This window comes from Lycium ferocissimum, chromosome 12, assembly GCF_029784015.1.
Source record: "Lycium ferocissimum isolate CSIRO_LF1 chromosome 12, AGI_CSIRO_Lferr_CH_V1, whole genome shotgun sequence".
Classification (NCBI taxonomy): domain Eukaryota; kingdom Viridiplantae; phylum Streptophyta; class Magnoliopsida; order Solanales; family Solanaceae; genus Lycium; species Lycium ferocissimum.
This window is the reverse complement of record NC_081353.1, coordinates 58282937-58302198: the sequence shown is the minus strand read 5'-3', so window position 1 is coordinate 58302198 and position 19262 is coordinate 58282937. Positions and strand designations below refer to the sequence as shown.

Here is a 19262-nt window from a genome sequence, read left to right as displayed (position 1 = left end):
TTTGAAGTAGAAGGCTATTGTGTGACTTTTTTTTTTCTTTGTTTCTTTTTCCTCTAGCTAGACTTGTCCGTTTTTATCTGATTTTGTCAGTCTTTCATGAGGTCACTGATGCTTCATTAAAGTATAACATCTTTGCAAGACCTTAAGTTTTTTTCTCTACTCTCAGTCAGGCACTTCTTTTAGTCAATCCCAAGCCAGATAAACGAGGAGAGTGGCACTGGGTTGACAGCTAACAATAGCCAAACTACAATGAGCCCTCTGAACATTGAATTCATTGGAATATACTCATCTAGGCATGCTACATCCGTCCAACTAGAGCGGAATGGTACATGAGGCACATATAGCTGGTGCCTATCAATTTGGGATTCAGGCGTAGATGATGGAAATATTTTCGAGCAAACTCACTTTATTGACATGAGTTGCCAAAATTACCCCCCTCCCCAAGCAGTGAAATCCAAGAGTACTATTAGAGAAAATAAAATAGAGTAGCCAAAATATCCTGATTAGGAAAAGTAAAAAGACCCAACCAACATCTGTTCCTTCATTGCAAGTTTACACAACAGCTCTGGAGAATATTCTTAAATCTTAGAGGTATATCTTGGACCATGCCCGGAAAGGTCTTAGAGGATTTAAAGAGTTGGGACGAGGCAGGCTTGCAGGCCAAGAACAGAAACAGATGAAGAATTGTCCCTGCCAGCAATGGTGGTCAATCTGGAAGGAGAGAAACTCTCGATGTTTTGATAGTATAGAGAATGGTGTGCAGAAGGTCAAGTTGAATTGTATTTTACTATTTTGTTTTTGGTGTAATCAGGTTTACTCAGATGATACTGTTACTATCATTATGTTTTAGATTCAATATAGGCATAAAACATTAGAGTCGTGGAGTACTTTTGTAGATATGGTTTCAGTACAACCTATGTACTGTTTTGCTCATATGATATAGAATATAGTCAAAAAAAAAAAAAAAAAAAAAAAAAGGCCCAACCAACAGGGTTTGTTTCACACTCTCACCATCTAGAAACTCTGACAAGAAGCTTCCCAATCCATAGATTTTCTCATCTTATTAGTAAAAACTTCTCCAGAAATCCTTTTCACACATAAAAAGTGGAAGTATTCCCTTGATCCACCTAAAAATCAAGAGGTTTCACATTTATACAAGGTAGACATCAGACAGCATCATAAGCTACAGCAACCTGTACCATCTTGACTGGGAAATTGCATAGGGCTGGTAGTATCAAGAAAGATGTACAATAATTATGTAGAAAATGGTAGACAGGGTAGTCAGTGGCAACGAACAGCAGGTCAACAATGAATAAATGGTGTTTGAAAGTGGCTCTGATGCTTTCACTAAGCAAAGCAAGGCAGCACGTGTCAATTCACAGGTCTTCTTTTCATTTTTATAACAACTATGATTTCTTTTCTTTCTCAAATAGTGACGAAGTAGCTCTACTAAAGATGGATAATTTTGTCTATGGCCGATTCTATTGGTTATCAACTTTAGCTTATCTGTTGGCTCATTTTTGGTATCTCATGAAGAACAAAGGTTTAAATCCTTTTTTGGGATAAAGAAATGAAAAATCCAATGGTTTTAATGTTCCATCTCCGTTGTAGAATGTGGGGCTTCAAGGATACTTGACAAGACAGCTGGTATTTACTTGCAAGAGACTACTATAGTAAGTTCGGAATTAATAGGATCAAACTTTATCTACATTCAATGTTAGAGTTTAGCTTTGTTCAATTCAATGGTTGCTGCATTAAATTTTTGTATGTTTTTTCAACGGGAAAATCTTCTTTGGATTACCTTGACCAGTTTCCCTAGAAATAAGATCTAAACAGATATTTCCCACTTTTCTGCACTGGATCTAATATTAGTAAAATAAAAATTTTAAAAACTGACTTAACCATCAGTCTACTGCTGCACTTTAGCATCTTTTGCCTATATTACTTGATGATTTTAGGTAATCTAAGATGATTCATCGAGCACATCTAGAATACCTTAAAGTATATGGAAGAAACTTTTAATAACCAAAATACTTTATTAAGATCCGTACTGGGTCAAAAAGGTTGGGGATCATATGGCGGTCGGTGCCAATGGAGAGTAGGAAAATCCATCAAACATTTGGTCAATAGTTCCTGTCTAATTTTTTAGTGTCTTTGGAATTAAAGGAACTGTAGGTGTTTTGATGGGATCTCAATCCTGTTCATATACTAAAAGCCAAATGCTTAATGAATTTATTGAGTTGGCTAAATCAGGCTCCTGTATCTAGTTGTGAACAGTTTTTGGATGGAGTTTGCTCTTTAGTGATACACTAGATAGAGTAACAGAGCAACTCGTTTTGTTCCCTGTAATTTCATGACAAAGGAATCCGCAGCTGCTATCCTTCAGGTGCGCACAAGGTAAACCCCGCTCCTATGCAATAGCCCGCAAACCACACGGGAGAGATAACCCGCACTAGGCAAGCCCTGTGTGATGAGCTCGACCCAGAAGGCAAATCCCCAACTAAGCAGGGAGTTTTAAACCTGAGACCTCCATTATGGAAGCCCCATGCTTAACCAACTGAGCCACGCGGGTTCCCCTATAATTTTTGTCAGCATCTTCTTGATGCCTTTAAATGAAATTCTACTTACTTCATCAAAAGAAAAAGTTGGGATCATGTTTCTTAATTATGTAAACTGCCAAATGGCATGTGACGTAATCGCCTCGCAGAGATCAACAGAAATTTTGATTTTTGTTGTCTTATTCTGATGTTTAATTGGATAAAATATGTTTCTCGTGCTTCTTTTCCGATTTTCTGAGCTGCAATTTACGAAGTTACCAACAAAGTTATTTCTTCACGTCCTTTCGATATGATTTAGCTAATGTATAACTGCCAGAATATTGTCAAGAATATCACATTGTAACCTAACTATATAGTATTATCTAGCAGCCATTGTGATGTTTTAACCACTAATGTAGATGCTAAATTCCAGTAACATAACTAATGGAAATCCAAATTTCTTCTAAATAACCAGGTAATGTTGTAACTAGTTACAGCATAGCGCCTCGAAAATGGGACCATTAGATATTGTAGGCCATCATTGGGTAATCTTACATAATCCATCAAGCACATACACATTATCTTTTAAGTACTCCCTCTGTTTCAATTTATGTGAACCTATTACTATTTGGGGAGTCTACGAGGTGGTTCTTTGACCACATTTTCCTTGCATTTTTTTCTAAATTATTTGAGTTATAAACTATCATGACTTATGGTACTTTTTATGCAGTTTCTAATTATATAATTTTGTTTTTACAAACTTGATCTATATCAAAATTTATGGTCAAAGTTATAAAGTATGATCCTCGTACTTAGAAGAGGTTCACATAAATTGAAATGGAGGGAGTATATGATATGGAAGAGACATTATTTTATTTGGATAATGATGGTGTCCGGGATAACTTGCGCACCTCAACTATTCCAGCGGTTTACTGGTACCTCCCACCAACACAGATACTGGGCAATTCTGCCCACTAAGACTTCGGCCTGAAAAGAAATCAGCTAGCAATTTTGTCTCTTGGATTTGAACCCTGGTCTTCAAGGTTTTCACCCAAAATACTTTTCTAGGATCACTACTGGGTCAAACAGTTGGGGATCATTTTTCTTGATTATGTCAAGCTGCCAAATGGTATGTGACATAATAGCCTAGCTGATCAACAGATAGTCATCATTTTTTGGCGTTAAGTTGGATAAATCATCTTTCAAATGGTTTTTTCCCATATCTCTAAGCTGCAATATACAGAGTTACTAACAAACCTTAGTTCTTTTCATTTTTCTTGCGACATCATTTAGCTCACTCGTAATCACCAGAATATTATCAAGAATTTCACACTGTATCTGAACAATAAATTATTTAGCATCATATTTTAACCACTAATTTAGACCTTAAAGTCCATCAATAGAATAAATAGATATCTGCATTTTTTCTAAATACCCAGCTACCAATTTTACTAGTTACAGCATAGCTCCTTGAAGACAGGTTAAAAAGATATAGTAGGCCATGGTTAGACTTCCAAGAATCCATAAGAGCAGGACGATTTCTCAATCTAAAGGCGAATTAACTTGGACAATGCACAGAGTTGATGATTACCAAGCGGTAATGAACTTACAATTTCAGATCCCCCAGGTCAGCAATATGCAATCAAAGTAGAAGGTCAACTGTATTGGACAAGTACATAGCGATAATGAGAGAAAGACACTACAGTTAGAGATCAAGGCCTAGGATAAAGTAAGAAATGATAATGAGAGAAAGACATTACAGTTAGCGATCAAGGCCTAGGATAAAGTAAGAAACGCTTAAAGGTAGACAAATATTATGAAAAGCTAGCACTAGAGCTTCCAGTATGCACTATCGCATTTCTTAGAAGCAAAATTTCTTTACTCAATACTAAGAGATATAAGTAGAGAAATAGGAAAAGAGAGAAGGTTTTCTTCTGACCTCTTCTTTTTCGAGGTAGGTAACCGATTTTCCTTGACCAGCACCAATATCACCAGTTTCCAGCAAGAATGGCTGGTTCCATCTCCATTACCCTGTGCAAAAGAAAGAATCTCCATTTTCCAACTGCTGTTCCATTGTCAGAACAAGTTATCATTTTCATTTCTTTTTATGCCCCCCCCCCCCAAACACCCACACCCACCAACCCCCACCACCGCCACGATACTGTTACTTTTTTTTGTTCTGGAGGATAAGGTAAATCATCTAACTCTGATGGACCAAATGCAGCCTCGAAACTCAGCGATAATGGATTCGCCTCTCTACCCTTCTCAGCTTAAATACCAAGTTTTGTTCGCAACTAAGCCCTGGGGATGATTTGAGTTTTTATTTAAACCAATTTAGTGTTAAGAAACTTTGACTATATGCATCACAGTGAACTAGGAGCAATGAGGCATCAAAAAATAAATATACTGAAGTCACAAAGTATCATAACACTGTGACAGACTTACTCGGGTATCATCACAATGTAACTGCTGATTAAGTCTATCGCACTTTTGGTCATTGCTCAAGTCTAACTCATCAAAAGCAATCAGCCAAGAATCCTAAGTGCAATTCTACCAAACCTTATAAGAAAAACAAAAATTTCTGAAGTTTGATTTCTGGTGCAGGAGTTTAAACTCATCCCAACCTTAAAGGCAAGTGATGTATAGGGTACTAATATGTTGCTGCTTCTTCAGACCTATTTGATTATTTATATATTACACATCAAAAATGTGTTTCCCACATGCAAAGTACCACTTTACTTATACTTATCACAAGAATGAACAATTATCTTTATTCGTCAAGAGGTGTTTCCAATATTTAAAAAGAAAAAAAAATTAAGTTTGTCATCTAAAGTCAAACAGTAAGTTAAGTCAATTAGAGAGATGTCCCAGCTCTCACTACAGTACTGAGCATCAAGAGTAAAAAGAAATAAGCAGCATTCATGGGGTTACTCACCTAAACAATAACAATGTAAGAAAAACAAAACTTGGACCACAACCATACAAGCTTTGACTTAAAAGTAAGGAAATCGTGAGCTGATTAAGCCACTGGCGAAAATCTGTTTAACGTGTTGTTGATACACATGAACTCTTGCATCATTCAGTTTCACCTTTCTGAAAAAGCACCACACTACAATTATTCCTCCAAAACTGTTCAAAATTTGCTCATTGACTATAAATTACAAGAGAATTCAGAAAATATTCAGACGTAATTATGCTGATGATACAACAGGGCAACCAACAGGGATTCTCTTCTTCAAATCCCTTTCAGTGGTTGCAAATAAATGGGGGTTTTCTGGCCAAAGTTACCTGTAGCAGGTGAGACAAATAGTACTTGGCTCTGGTCCCTATCATCTTCAAAGAGGCAAGTCCAACCTCAACCATTATTGACTGGTTCAAAGGGCCATGAGAGAACTAACACAGAGGCCGCACAAAGTCCCTAGAAAGGACAGTGCCCTCTGATCCAGTAGGGACCAATACAAGCTCAATCGGAAGACAACAAAGTCCCTATATGCTTTATTCTCAGAGACGAGCACATAATTTCTCCAGCAGCAAAGGCCAATCTTTGCCAAGTTGCTGTGGGTTTAGCTCCATGGCAACCCTAAAATCTTTCAATGATATTAGGCTGTGCGGAACCTGTTCTTGCATGACTTCTAAAGATCTATCGCTAATCACCTGAAAATGATGGCCTGGTCTGAGACCATTTACAGGCTTCATATAAGTCGGCTGCTTCTTTTTGCTGATCTTAGTAGGGTCATGCCCAGACCTTGCACCCAAAAGTTGAACACAAGATCTTATTAAACCTTTTAAGTAAGAATCTAAACCACTGTTCACCAGATTGGCACAATCGATTTCCACCCCTTCGAGGCCCTGTTCTGCAGCAATCTGCTCCATGCGTTCCCTCAATGTTACGTTGTCCAACAAAGCACCATAATTAGAAAAGCTAACACATTTACTACTTGTAGCCAGAGGCAATACTCTATGTGATCCACCTACACTAACAGGGTAAAATGGAACTCCAAGCGGAGCTTGTAGTTCTCTCCTAGCATGCATCTCTTTGTTATGTACAGAAACTGGACCTTCAAGTGGTCTCTTTGTTAAAGAAAGTTTCGCTGTTTCTTGACTCGATGCCTCCCTTTCTTCACTCAATTCTGTCGTTGGTTGTTGAAAAGTAAGATTAGTTTTCTCATTTGGTCCAAGCGCACAACGGTGATCCCCAGCCCTATGCTCACGCAAGCCTGTTCTGGCCTTTTGAGGAGATAATGGAAGAATGTCCCCATTTGACAAACCTGGTTGACTTGAAGACCTTTTTAAGGATCCATTTTGCTCATAAGCATCATTTGAAGCCTCATTACTACCAAGCACTGCACCAGGCTTCAAAAACTTATCGTCATGACTTGACGGTGGAACTTTTGCACTACAAGCATTTTTCAAAATAGAACGGATAAACTGATTGTGCAGTGCAATATTCTCGCTCCCAAAGATCCTAAGACAAATCTTGCTGAACTCAACCTTGCTTATCTTCAAGCTCAGCAACCTATTTAAGTAATAAAAGTACTGTTTCGACCCATCTGGTCCGAGTTTCCTCACTATCTGAGCTTTCAATTCGGCAATATTGATCCGTGAATGCTGATGTGGTGGTTTCATATCTGTCTAAACATGAATTCCATACACAAAAACCAAAAACTATAACGTTCCCACTACTCGAAGACAGAAAAAGTCAGGGTCAGAACCCAATATCACAACTAAATTAGTGTTTTTTTTCCCCCTCCAACTCCAAAAACCTTACTTGGAAACTATATTGAATTCCTCTAATAGCAATCTTTGCATTGCCAAATCAAATCCCATCTCCAAAATCTCAACTTGTTACAGTATAAGATGTAAAAATCCAAATTCTCAACTAACTCTCCCTCCAAAACACAATCTTGAAAAAGTTCAAATCCCAAAACTCCATACCTGAAATCCCATCAAAACCATTACTTAGAAAAACCCTCCATTTCCAGTAATTCCAAGAAAAAACCACAACTTTAGAAAAATTCCAGAACTAACACATACCCAAAATGTCACCTTTTTTCTAAAAGTTTAAAGCTTGAAGCTTCACACCCCAAGTTCAAATTCATTCTACATGAAATTGGACTTAAAAAGAAGAGAAATTAGAACTCTCGCAGGCAAAAGTGGACACTTTTGACCTTATTGAAGCTTCAACTTAGTATACAATTCAAGATTCACAAAGTATACAAAAACACGTACTTTTCAACTCTTACTTGTTTTTCTTGATACCCCATGTAAGCTTCTTCTTCCATCTCTTTGCATTTCAATTCACCTCTAATTATCAAGAATTGAGAATAAAGTTTACACTTCTAAAATCAAGAATTGATATTACTTTCTTTGTTCTTGTGTTTTTTTTGTACTTTTAACATTTTTCTTACTCGTGTGGAAGAACTTCATATTACCACGCGCTTTCTTTCTTACGTTGTGCCACTTGCTTGTTGATTGGTGTATTTATGGAGCGTGGGCTTACTGCGCGTGGGTGAAGTTAGTTAAAGAAGATATATTTGCTCAAGTTTGTACATATATATTGTTATGTTAAAAGAAGGAAAGATTCTAAAGAGAAATACTATAAACTGCTTATAGAGGATTTAAGTGAGTACTGTATTACAGCAGCCAGCAGCCTTTACAAGGCTTTTACTAGTAATTGTTAGTACCAAAATAGGAATGAAAAGTTTCTATTCTGAATATGAAGAAGAAAAATAATTCGGTCTGACCCAAAAAAAGTCAAAACAACAAAACACTACACTTATGTACATTTGCTGAACATTTGACCACTATTGTTCACTTAAACCTTTTCCCAAATAACTTGAAAATCTAAAACCCCCAATTAGGAAATTTGGTCAGGCTCAGATGTGATTACATCACATAAAAGGAAGGGATTGGACCATGACCCTACACCTTAAACCCTAAAGTCGATCTAGTTAATTGATTGATCTCCTTGTTCAAGACTAAATCATAAAACCCCCAAAAAAATTATGCTTTTTAAAGCGTTAATCATGTTAAGTTGATGATAATATGGTGGAAACTAAAATTTTATGTCCTATGATGGTAAATGTATCAATAAAGGAGTCGGGTTGCATGGGTATTGAGGCATAAAAATGGAGTTAGACAAAGTTGAAGGAAGAAAAGAGCTGCTAGAGCACATTGTAATGTGTTCAGCCCACGAGAAGGCTGCCAGATGGCCGAGGGACGAGACAGGATAGTTTCATCCATCGCATGGAGGTCGTAAGAGGATAGCGTGGGCAAGCCGCTGGCCTCGCAATGGTCTTGTGTCTCGCGAAAGCTTAGGCCTTTGCCCAAGTGAGAAATGAGCCAAGAAAGTATGGATCACTTAATCCCACAATGGCCTCACAAGGGTGGAGGCTTGGGTGGATCAACTACTTTCGCGATGGCCTCTCATCGCGAGAAGGCTTAAGTTGGCCAGGACAAAAAGGCGAGCAATGGTCTCATACCATGCGGACCCTTCTTCTATAAATAGATAACAGTTGGGGAGAGAGAAATTCATTGAAAAACCTGTAATTAGCTTGGTTCCTAGATAGGATGTTCACCCATTTTCAAGGTCAATCAATAAGGTAAGGTATTGATGCCTCGTATATGTTAATGAAAACCCTGTAACGTGAATTTTGACACCAAAATCTTGTGATTTGGTTAGATTTCAAGGAACCCACTAAAAAGTAAGAACACTAGAGTGTAGAGATTTCGAATAGTGAACTTCAAAGGTAATTCTTCCACCTTAACTTGATGATTTATCATTGTTATGATACAGAATGAGTATTTACAGTGGTTATTAGGTGATGGTTAACGAATTGGTGAAACCCTATTAATGGTAGTTGGTGAAGATAATGAGTTGGATATAGATAAATGAATCCAATGTATTGGATAGTCATAAATGATCTTTTATAGTATTTATGAAATATTGAATGTGTAACTGTCATGACCAAAATAGGAGGGTCATGACAGGCACCCGGGCCTTACGTGTCGAGCATCGCTAGACATCACTTTCATAACATAACCATAAACAAGGTTGGACCACGCGGGTCATCAGAAGACAACCTGCCAATTCATAAGAGAAATATACTAAAAAGAGACGATCCCAAAAGGACATACGTACATAACCATGCTGGACATAACTGTACGAGTTGACAAGGCCATCATAGACACCTATACAACAAAATATAGGCCGAGAGGGCCTTACAACATCCAAATATACCATAACTGTCTACAAGCCTCTACTAGAGTACATGGCGTGATAAGGTCGGGACAGGTCCCCGCCATACAATATGTACAACCAAAAATACCATACCAAGACACGATAGCAACTCCGAGACAAGTGGACTGCACCAATATTACGAACAACAACCTACCGTGTGGCCGTCACACCGCCTACCCGATCCCGCGGTACGAAACGCAAGCATCCCCGTAAAAGGCAAGAATATGAACAAAGTGCTGAGTATGTAAGGCATGAAAGTAACATAAAGAAGACATGATAGCAACATAAGGTAAGGGTACAACCTGTATATCTGAATTGCCCTTGAGAGCCATGATATGCATAAGTACTGTATATATTGTATATAACGCCTGTCAAGCCTCTGTGGGCATCATCATCCTAAACACTGATCAGTGTGCGTATATATAATGTATTATATATAATGTATAGATACATGATGCATAAGTATGATATAATACATCCCGAGTCTGTCGGAGTGACGTAAGGTCATTACACCTCCGAACAACATTATAAACTAGCATTTTTATCAACATGTGACTCCGTGAAGCATACAAAATCTGGATAAAGGCTTGTTCAGAACAATATTACTAGACCATGAGCCAACATAAACATCTCTAACTACTAAGAGAGGATTCATCATAATATAGAGCTTCGGATACGTTTCATTTCATAGTGATCATGCCAATTTAGCCTTATCATACCTCACGTCATTACTACAATCTAATACGAACTTATCACAACTAGTGCGCCAATCCTAAAACAAAGAATGCATATACGAATTCAGATGGCACCAGTATATCATGAATATCAAATGATAATTCGATTACAAAATGAAACGGGCAGCATTTCCCTTATTTCATAATCATCACAAAACATCCAACAACCAATAATCAACACAACAACTGTAACGATCCATTAGGTTGTTATAGTGCTTTTAACCTATTTACCCCGTTGGCCCTTCCCTGAGTTCTATTAGTACGATTTTGACCCGTGGGGATGGGAGGCACGATTCTCGAGGTAGTCGGGGGAGTTTTATGATGACTTATGTGAAATAGAGCATTAAAGTGAAAAACAGTCGATCAATAGTTGACTTTTGAACAAACGGACCTTTTTCAAAAATCCATCGATTCTGGCAGGTCCGGATGGTCGATTATGACTTGGTGGGATGTTCAGTTCGATTCCCGAGGCACTCGGGAGCATTTTGGGTTATTAGTTGGAAAGTTGGTCTTTGGCCATTGGGTGTTGACCGGGTCAAATAGACCTCCGTTGGGAACTTCGAGACCATGAGTGAGTCAGTAATACATTTTTATATATGGTTACATGTCTGGTTTGTATTTGGGAGCCCTTGGGCGATTGTCGGGTTTTGGGAATGAGTTAGTGAAAAACCAAAAATTTTCTAGTGTTTGGTCTCCGCCATAGTGGCACCCTATGCGAGGTAGCGGACCCGCCTCGGTGAGTCCTGGTACGCTATGGTGAGTTATGAGGAATCGTGGTGAGTTGCCACAGAGGACGAGGATCTGCAGTAGCGGACTTGCGGTAGCTTGTGCGGCAGGCACCGGGCGGCGGTTTAGCTACGGCGGATCGGTGACCGCCGCAAAGGAACGTCATGGACCAGATTGCTATTTAATGCTAAGTTTAAAACCCTTCATTTCCTATCCTTACATTTATTGTTCCTAAGCATCTTTGAGGCGATTTGAGAAGGTTTCAATCAGATTTCTCTTGAGGGTAAGTTCTCTAACCTAGATTTCATTCATTTACCTTCCTTAAGCATGAATCCATGATACAAAATCTATAGAACTTAAGAAGGAAGATGGATTTTGATGTTTACTTCATTATTTGAGTTTTAGTCTTTCAATATGAGATTTGTTAATGGGTTTGACTAGTCTAAGAATGGAACATCATGAATTAGTAACCAATAGGCTTGAGTCTTCCTTTATAGTTGAAGACTTGAAAGATTGAAAGTTAGGGTTTATACCGAAATTGGGGTTCTGACTTGGTGATGTAATTGACCTATTCTTGAGCTAATGTAGCAATTGGAGAGTAGAATTGAACTTCTAGAACGTTGGGTTACTATTCCACCTTTAAAATACCCGTTTTACCCTTGTAAGCCAGTTTTCCCTCTTTTACTTAGTTGAATTGGATTCGAACGAATGTATATCAATATGGGTATCGCTGTTTCTCATTTCTAGCTTAGAATTCGATAATAGCTAGACTTTGAGTACTTGGAGGCTATCCCGAAAGGCAAGGCAAAGGTTTGATTATTCGTGGCTCCAGCTCGGCAGCCAGGTAGGTTACGGCTTACTGTTTGGTTAGACTCCAGTTAGCGAAACATATGTAGAAGTTAGTTATTGACGAAGAAAGCATGTTAAGCCTTCGGGCATGAAGTTGGGATGGATATTCTTAGGATTGGTATTGTTGATTGATTGGTGGGCTTGTTGCCTCTTTGTGGTTTATTGGCTTTTTGCCATGTGTGTGATATTGGGCTTGAACTTAGTTTCCATATTGTGATTATGATATGATTGTCTCTCATTTATCTTGACATTAACATGGATAGAGGAAAGGACGTGACTTGATATTGATATTGTGATATGTGTCCATGTGTAACACGATTGATATTGGATTATGATCTACACTTGAGATTGACACATGCATATCATTCATACACATTCTACATTATTCATAGACTTGAGCTGTGATTTGATATTAATAATGATAAGAGGGAAAGCGAAACATCTGAGGCTTCTTATTATGGTGTATGCTATGTGCATATTTCGTATGGCCCTCTTGCATATATGTTTTGTCTTATCTATGTGGTCCAAAGGGAAATTGTTTCGGACGTGGCATTGTACATATTAGGGAATAAATTCATAATGGTAATTGATTTACGGATGTTATTATGGTTATTCACCCTCATGATTATTGTTGAAATTGGCATTCATACATGCATTTCTCATGACACATGATGAAAGAGTTATGGAAACAGATTCGAAATGGAAAGAATGAGAAAGATTAAAGTAACATGATTATTGTTATAGTCCGAGGTCTATACCAGATATAATGGCAGAGTCACGATCCGAGGTCTGTTACAGAGTGATTGGTAAATAGACTTCGCGGCTCCTGCATGGCTCATGACTATCGAGACGTGGAGGTATCCTGTCCGTAGCATGTGTAAACGATATGAGACAGTTGACCAATGCATTGCATTGCATGGTACACGCATTCATATTACATCCATTCATATCTCTGATTCTGGTTGTTGTATCTGTTGTATTGCATGGTGCGTTTTAGCCTTGATTCCTTGGTTGTTGATTTATTTGAGATATTGTGTGCTTGTTGATCACTTTCCTAGACACTTGATGGATTCGAGGGCTAGAGGTTCCTCTAGGCTATTACTGTAGACTACTGAGATCTAGTGTGGTTCACATTATTGCAAGACTTACGTGGATGTGCTTAGTGACTGCATTTGGACTGCTTATCTACTTATCTTTCAGTTTCTTTCTTTTATATATGTTAGCTAGTTGTTGTCGGCCTATGATGCCTACCAGTACGTGTTGTTTGTACTGATACTACTCTTGCTACATCCTTTTCGGGGTGTAGAGTTGTTCCGGGTACTTGAGCGAGATTCAGTTAGCCTTCAAGGATCTCACGGAGTTCATCTAGACTTTTCTGTTAAATTCTCATTCTAAACAGAAGTTGCATTCGTGTTGTGGTTTTAACTTTTATTCAAGTTGTATACTTAGAAGCTCTTGTACTCTTCAGACCTGATTCCTTGGGTAGTTTATGTATTTCCGCAATTATTACCTTTATATGATATATGAGACTTATTAGCATTTTTATTATTCTTCTACACTGATATATTGTATGTTGGATAAGGGTTCGCCCACCAGGAAGGAGTGTATGGGTGCCCGCTCGACCCTTATTTTGGGTGGTATCAAAGCCCTATGTTACCCGGTCTTACAAGTACAAAAGCATGTCTAGTAGAGTCTTGCAGATCGGTACGATGAGCTCCGTACTTATCTGTGAGAGGCTATAGGACAGTTAGGAAACTTTCAATTCCTTTCGTGCTACTTCATTCTAATTGGTATCTAGTCGACTCAAATTAGTATCTGAATTTCTTTGTCTTATTCTCGCATGGATGGTGGGAACTCGTCCTTAAATTCTTATGCGAACGGTGTTATTATGAAGTGTTGTGGTATGGTACGAGATGTGTCATCTTGATTCGGACGCGTGACCTAGTTCAGTTTCTAGCTTTGGCTTCGGGATTCAGTTATGTGGGATCCTGGTTAAGACTCGTTCATTGTGGGGGGTTTTCTTGAGAAATGGGAGAGATGTTACAGAGGGTCACATGATCTCTATATTTTCAGTGTTGGATTGCTCGAAAGTCGCAGAAGTGCATTTATGGCTTAACGAGAATAACTTGCTTGAGGTGTGATTGGTTTGGGAAAAGTTTCAACATCGTCAAGGTGTTATGATGGATTGCGTGGCACGGGTGTACCAATGGTAGGATAACGATTCAGCAATTGCAGAGTATTAGTTGTCGATATGCGGGGACGACAGTAAGTTTGGTAAGGATAATCGAATTTGGCAAGAGGATAGTGACCGCATGTAATAAAGAAAAGAAATTGAGAATAAGGACATGAAGGGAGACTTTTGTGGAAAACATGTAGCGAAGTAAGATTTCTTGGGGTATATTGGTAAGAGTACTTTTGTGTCATAGGAGGGAGGCGTAAGGAAGAGGATTTGGATAGATCAACCTCTGCTATGAGGAAGGGAACAATTGGTATTTGACGTGCTCGTCAAGATAATGTTACAAGTTGTACGTGAACGGATTTCATATTCGGTCGTGAAAAGTTAAGTTGGGCTTTGACGTGGCAATATGGTAGTGGTGGAGTAAGAACTAGTGGTTTATGGGTTTTTTCAGGAAAGTGGTTATCGGTTTTAGATCGGAAAGCAAGGTTACTTGTGACTAGTGGAGACTTCAGATGTTGGGCAGCTGTGGTCCTGGTCCGTTAGAAAGGGTATGTTTACCAGGTCGTCGTGTTTAGAGCAATGGTAAGGAGATCGTGGAATCAAAAGCTAGTTGATTTGAGATTTATGTTGCGGTCATGCACGATAGAATAAACATACAGGTTCAGTGTCGGGTTGGTAAGTTTGGTTGTACTGTGGGCTTTTGGGAGCCGGTGGTTGACTGATAAAAATGACCCTGGTGTTGGAAAAGTGCGTGCGAAGTTTTATCGGGTCTTGCATTTAATATTGGATTAGGGTTGAGAGCCTTGTACCTATTGTGTAAGTTCGGCTAGTTCCTACTACTACTGGTGTTCCTATTCGGTTGAGTTGATCGAATGAAAGGGATAATCGCGAGAATGGTTAGGGGTGTTCTGGTTCGATAATTAGGCCATTCGAAGTGGTAAATCAATGATGGGATTCAAATTAATTCAAGTTGTAGAGAACATTTTAGAATTTGAGTTAAGGGAATTTGAGCAAAGGCACCTTGGTGGAGGTACGTGGGGACATTAGTAGGACTGTGTATGTGATAGGCTGGATTTAGAGAGTATTCAATTTAGAGTTGCGTGAGTTAAGGGAACTTTAGTGTGTAGAGTGTGTGGTATACTACTATATCCGGGATTGACTCTGTTAGTTTACAAGACTCATAATTATGTGGTATTCTATTGACTGGGTTCGAGAAATGGTTAAACGGTGATGATGATAGTGATTTGATTGGAATTGGAGAATTTAAGAGTTAGGAAAAAGTATAGTTGATCTAGAATCGATAAAAATAAGGTACATCTTCATGATTACTTGTGTCAGTATAGGTTGTAGAGACGTTGTCTTACATGTTTCAGTCGAGGTGTTATCGTAAGTACGCTTAAAGAAGAGAGTCTACAGAAAAGGACTAAGTGATATAATGGATTAAGTGATATGACGAAGTTTCGTGAGGTGTTGTGATCAGCAACTAGTGAGAAGAAAATTTTGGGTAACCGACATGCTAAGGCTTATGGAAGTGGCTTGTGTGTTACTCAGTTGGATAATTTCGTAACACTCTTCAGTGGATGAGTTAGTGTGGTTTAAGAGAAAGAAATTGTGGAAATCCCTATAATGTGAAGGCTAGAGTTATATTTTTGAGATGAGACCGTATTCGGGAAAGTGTAGTATGTTGTGGGTACTAGTGATAAGATAGCTTGAAGTAGCACTTTTGGATATTAAGGACTTAGGAGTAGTTGCGTGAGGTTTAGAGCGTGAGTTGTAAGATTTGATACTTTTAGAATTTTTATGGGCATATCGAGGAGTTACAATGGGAGATTCGATAGTTAAAAGGGTTTATGTGAGCCTACAGGATTTGCATCGAAAAGTTTGGGGTTGTAGTGGATTTGCGTATTGGGTGAAAGTTGAGAAGCATGAAGATTGCAATCATAAGGTATAGTTCTTCGGTAATAAGTTGACAACTTGGATGAGATTCAGCTTTTGAAGTCGACGTTGACATACATGATTGATTATGCATAAGGAAAAGATTAGAATTGGCTACCACAAATGTGTGATAGGACTGTGATTGGTTTCGACAAGTTTGGAGTCAGTTCAGGTAACTATTGGTGGTATTCAGGGGTTGTGCATCCTTTCTAGGTCAGAAATGTTCGATTAGAGCTTGATGGACTATGTTTATATTTCTAAGAGGACTTATGGTTTTCCAATAAATCACCTTTACAGATTCGGTGAGTTTCAGTTCAGATTTGAGGTATGACAGGTTTACCGAGCTTTACCAGGGTTGCGAGTGGAGTTGATGGTATTTACCAAAAATAGCTATTCGGACAGATATAATGGTTTACGTCGGTACTGGGCAATAATTTGCGGAGGTACTATGGTTGCGAGAGGTCTTTAGAGTGATCAGGTGGTTTCCTACAGACTTTCTCGGCTAGGTAATCAGTGGGTATGCTTCTAGTATTGTAATTTGAGGGTTTAAGAAGACTTGGAACTAGCGAAGTTGGCCATGAGTAAGATCAGTTTGATGGAATTACTTAGAGTTGCTCCGATAAAGCAAGAATTCTTTTTTGGCAAAAGTAAGTCATGGTTTCGGGCTTGTGGTTATGTGTTTCTAAGAAATCATGGTTCAAAGAACGACTTTAGAAGGGTGAAAGAAAGGTTAGTGGAATCAGAATATCTTTCCGATTCAGAGTGGGCTATGGTTGTGTCCATATCTAAAGGTCTTTGTTGTTTTGGGAAATGTTTGTGGGACCTATCGATTGCGTTCAGAGGTATGATCTTATCGAATCGGAGAATTTTAGCGAAAGCAGTACATATATCCGGGGACCAATTGTGAGAGAAATTTGAGTATGTGAAATATAGAAAAATGGATGTTTGAGCTAGATTAAAGGAAGTTTGACTAATTAGGTGAACGGGTAGTGATTTTGGCATACTTCATGCCGTGGCGGCTTCCTTGTTGTTATAATAAGGATTCTTTGGTTACCGTTAGCTTTCGTACTCTCTTTTTTCATTCAAGGACGAATGATTACTTAATTGGTATCTGACGTAATAGTTATAATGCTTTTGACCCATTTATCCCCGTTGACCCTTCCCCGAGTCCTAATAGTCCTAATAGATTTTTAAAGTGAAAAACGGTTGATCGATATTTGGCTTTTGGGTAAACTGAGACCTTTTTCGAAAATCCGTCAATTTCGGGAGGTCCGAATGGTCGATTATGACTTGGTAGGATGTTCAGTTCGATTTTCGGGGCACTCAGAAGCGTTTTGGGTTATTAGTTGGAAAGTTGGTCTTTGGCCATTGGGTGTTAACCCGGTCAAATAGACCTCCGTTGGGAATTTTGAGATTACGAGTGAGTTCGTTGTGTGTTTTTATGTATGGTTACATACATGGTTTGTATCTAAGAGGCCTCGGGTGATTGTCGGGTTTTGGAAAGGAGTTAGTGAAAACTAGGAATTTTCTGGTGTCTGGTGTCCGCCGTGGCGGCACCCTATAAGCGCTAGCGGACTAGTCTCGACGAGGCCCGATTCGCTATGGCGAGTTATGAGGAATCGTGGTGAGTCGCCACAGCGGATGAGGATCCGTTGTAGCGGACTTGTTGTAGTGTGTGCTGGGCTGCTGGTGCGGACTGGTGACCGTTGCAGCGAACTTCGTGGACCAGATTGCTATTTAATGCTAAGTTAAAACCCTTTATTTCCTATCTCTACATTTATTGTTCCTAAGCATCTTTGAGGCGATTTGAGGAGGTTTCAACCAGATTTCTCTTGAGGGTAAGTTCTCTAACCTAGATTTCATTCATTTACCTTCCTTAAGCATGAATCCATGATAGAAAATCTATAGAACTTAAGAAGGAAGATGGGTTTTGATGTTTACTTCATTATTTGAGTTTTAGTCTTTCAATATGAGATTTGTTGATGGGTTTGAGTAGTCTAAGCATGGAACATCATGAATTAGTAACCAATAGGCTTGAGTCTTCCTTTATAGTTGAAGACTTGAAAGATTGAAAGTTAGGGTTTATACCTAAATTGGTGTTTTTTGATTTGATGATGAAATTGACATATTCTTGAGCTAATGTAGCAATTGGGGAGTAGAATTTAACGTCTAGAACATTAGGTTACCTATTCCACCTTTGAAATACCCGTTTTACACTTGTGAGCTAGTTTTCCCTCTTTTACTTAGTTGAATTGGTTTCGAATGAATGTATAGCCATATGGGTATCGTTGTTTCTCGTTTCTAGCCTAGAATTCGATAATGGCTAGACTTTGAGTACTTGGAGGCTCTCCGAAAAGGCAAGGCAAAGGTTTGATTGTTCGTGGCTCCAGCTCGGTAGCCAGGTAGATTATGGTTTACCTTTTGGTTAGACTCCAATTAGCGAAGTATATGTAGAAGTTAGTTATTGGCGGAGAAATCATGTTAAGCCTTCGGGTATGAAGTTGGGATGGATATATTGTTGACTGATTTGTGGGTTTGTTCTCTCTATGTGGTTTATTAGCTTGTTTCCATGTGTGTGATATTGGGCTTGAACTTAGTTGCCATATTGTGATTATGATACAATTATCTCCCACTTATCTTGACATTAACATGGGTAGAGGAAAGGACTTGACTTGATATTGATATTGATATTGTGATATGTGTCCATGTGTGACACGATTGAGATTGGATTATGATTTGCACTTGAGATTTACACATGCATATCATTCATACACATTCTATATGATTCATAGACGTGAGCTGTGATTTGATATTAATAACGATAAGAGGGAAAGTGAAACATCTGAGGCTTCGTATTATGGTGTTTCCTATGTGCATATTTCATATGGCCTCTCTTGCATGTATATTTGGTATTACCAATGTGCTCCGAAGGGAAATTGTTCCGGACGTGGCATTGTACAGATTAGGGAATATGTTCATATTGGTAATTGATTTACGGATGTTGTTATGCTTATTCACCCTCATGATTATTGTTGAAATTGACATTCATACATGCATTTCAT

The 19262-nt window shown here is 38.6% G+C and overlaps 1 protein-coding gene across 2 annotated transcripts; it reads right to left on the bottom strand.

Annotated features, from left to right (window-relative positions):
• Positions 1 to 4695: 4695 nt before the first annotated feature.
• Positions 4696 to 8165, bottom strand: LOC132040172 (uncharacterized). 2 transcript variants are annotated; one of them, XR_009410629.1, is made up of 2 exons: positions 5826 to 8165; positions 4696 to 4838 (listed from the first exon to the last, which is right to left on the bottom strand). XR_009410629.1 is itself a non-coding variant. In XM_059430791.1 (1 exon), exon 1 carries the CDS (start codon positions 7161 to 7163, stop codon positions 6039 to 6041), a length of 1125 nt encoding a protein of 374 aa, XP_059286774.1. In that variant the 5' UTR covers positions 7164 to 8165; the 3' UTR covers positions 5443 to 6038. The 2 variants fall into 2 exon arrangements, 1 of the variants encoding a protein (XP_059286774.1); XM_059430791.1 differs by lacking the exon at positions 4696 to 4838 and having other exon boundaries at positions 5443 to 8165.
• Positions 8166 to 19262: the final 11097 nt, after the last annotated feature.

What these genes read in the sequence shown, in the direction of transcription:
- LOC132040172 (XM_059430791.1), bottom strand. Translation starts at nt 7,163, where the DNA reads ATGAAACCACCACATCAGCATTCACGGATCAATATTGCCGAATTGAAA.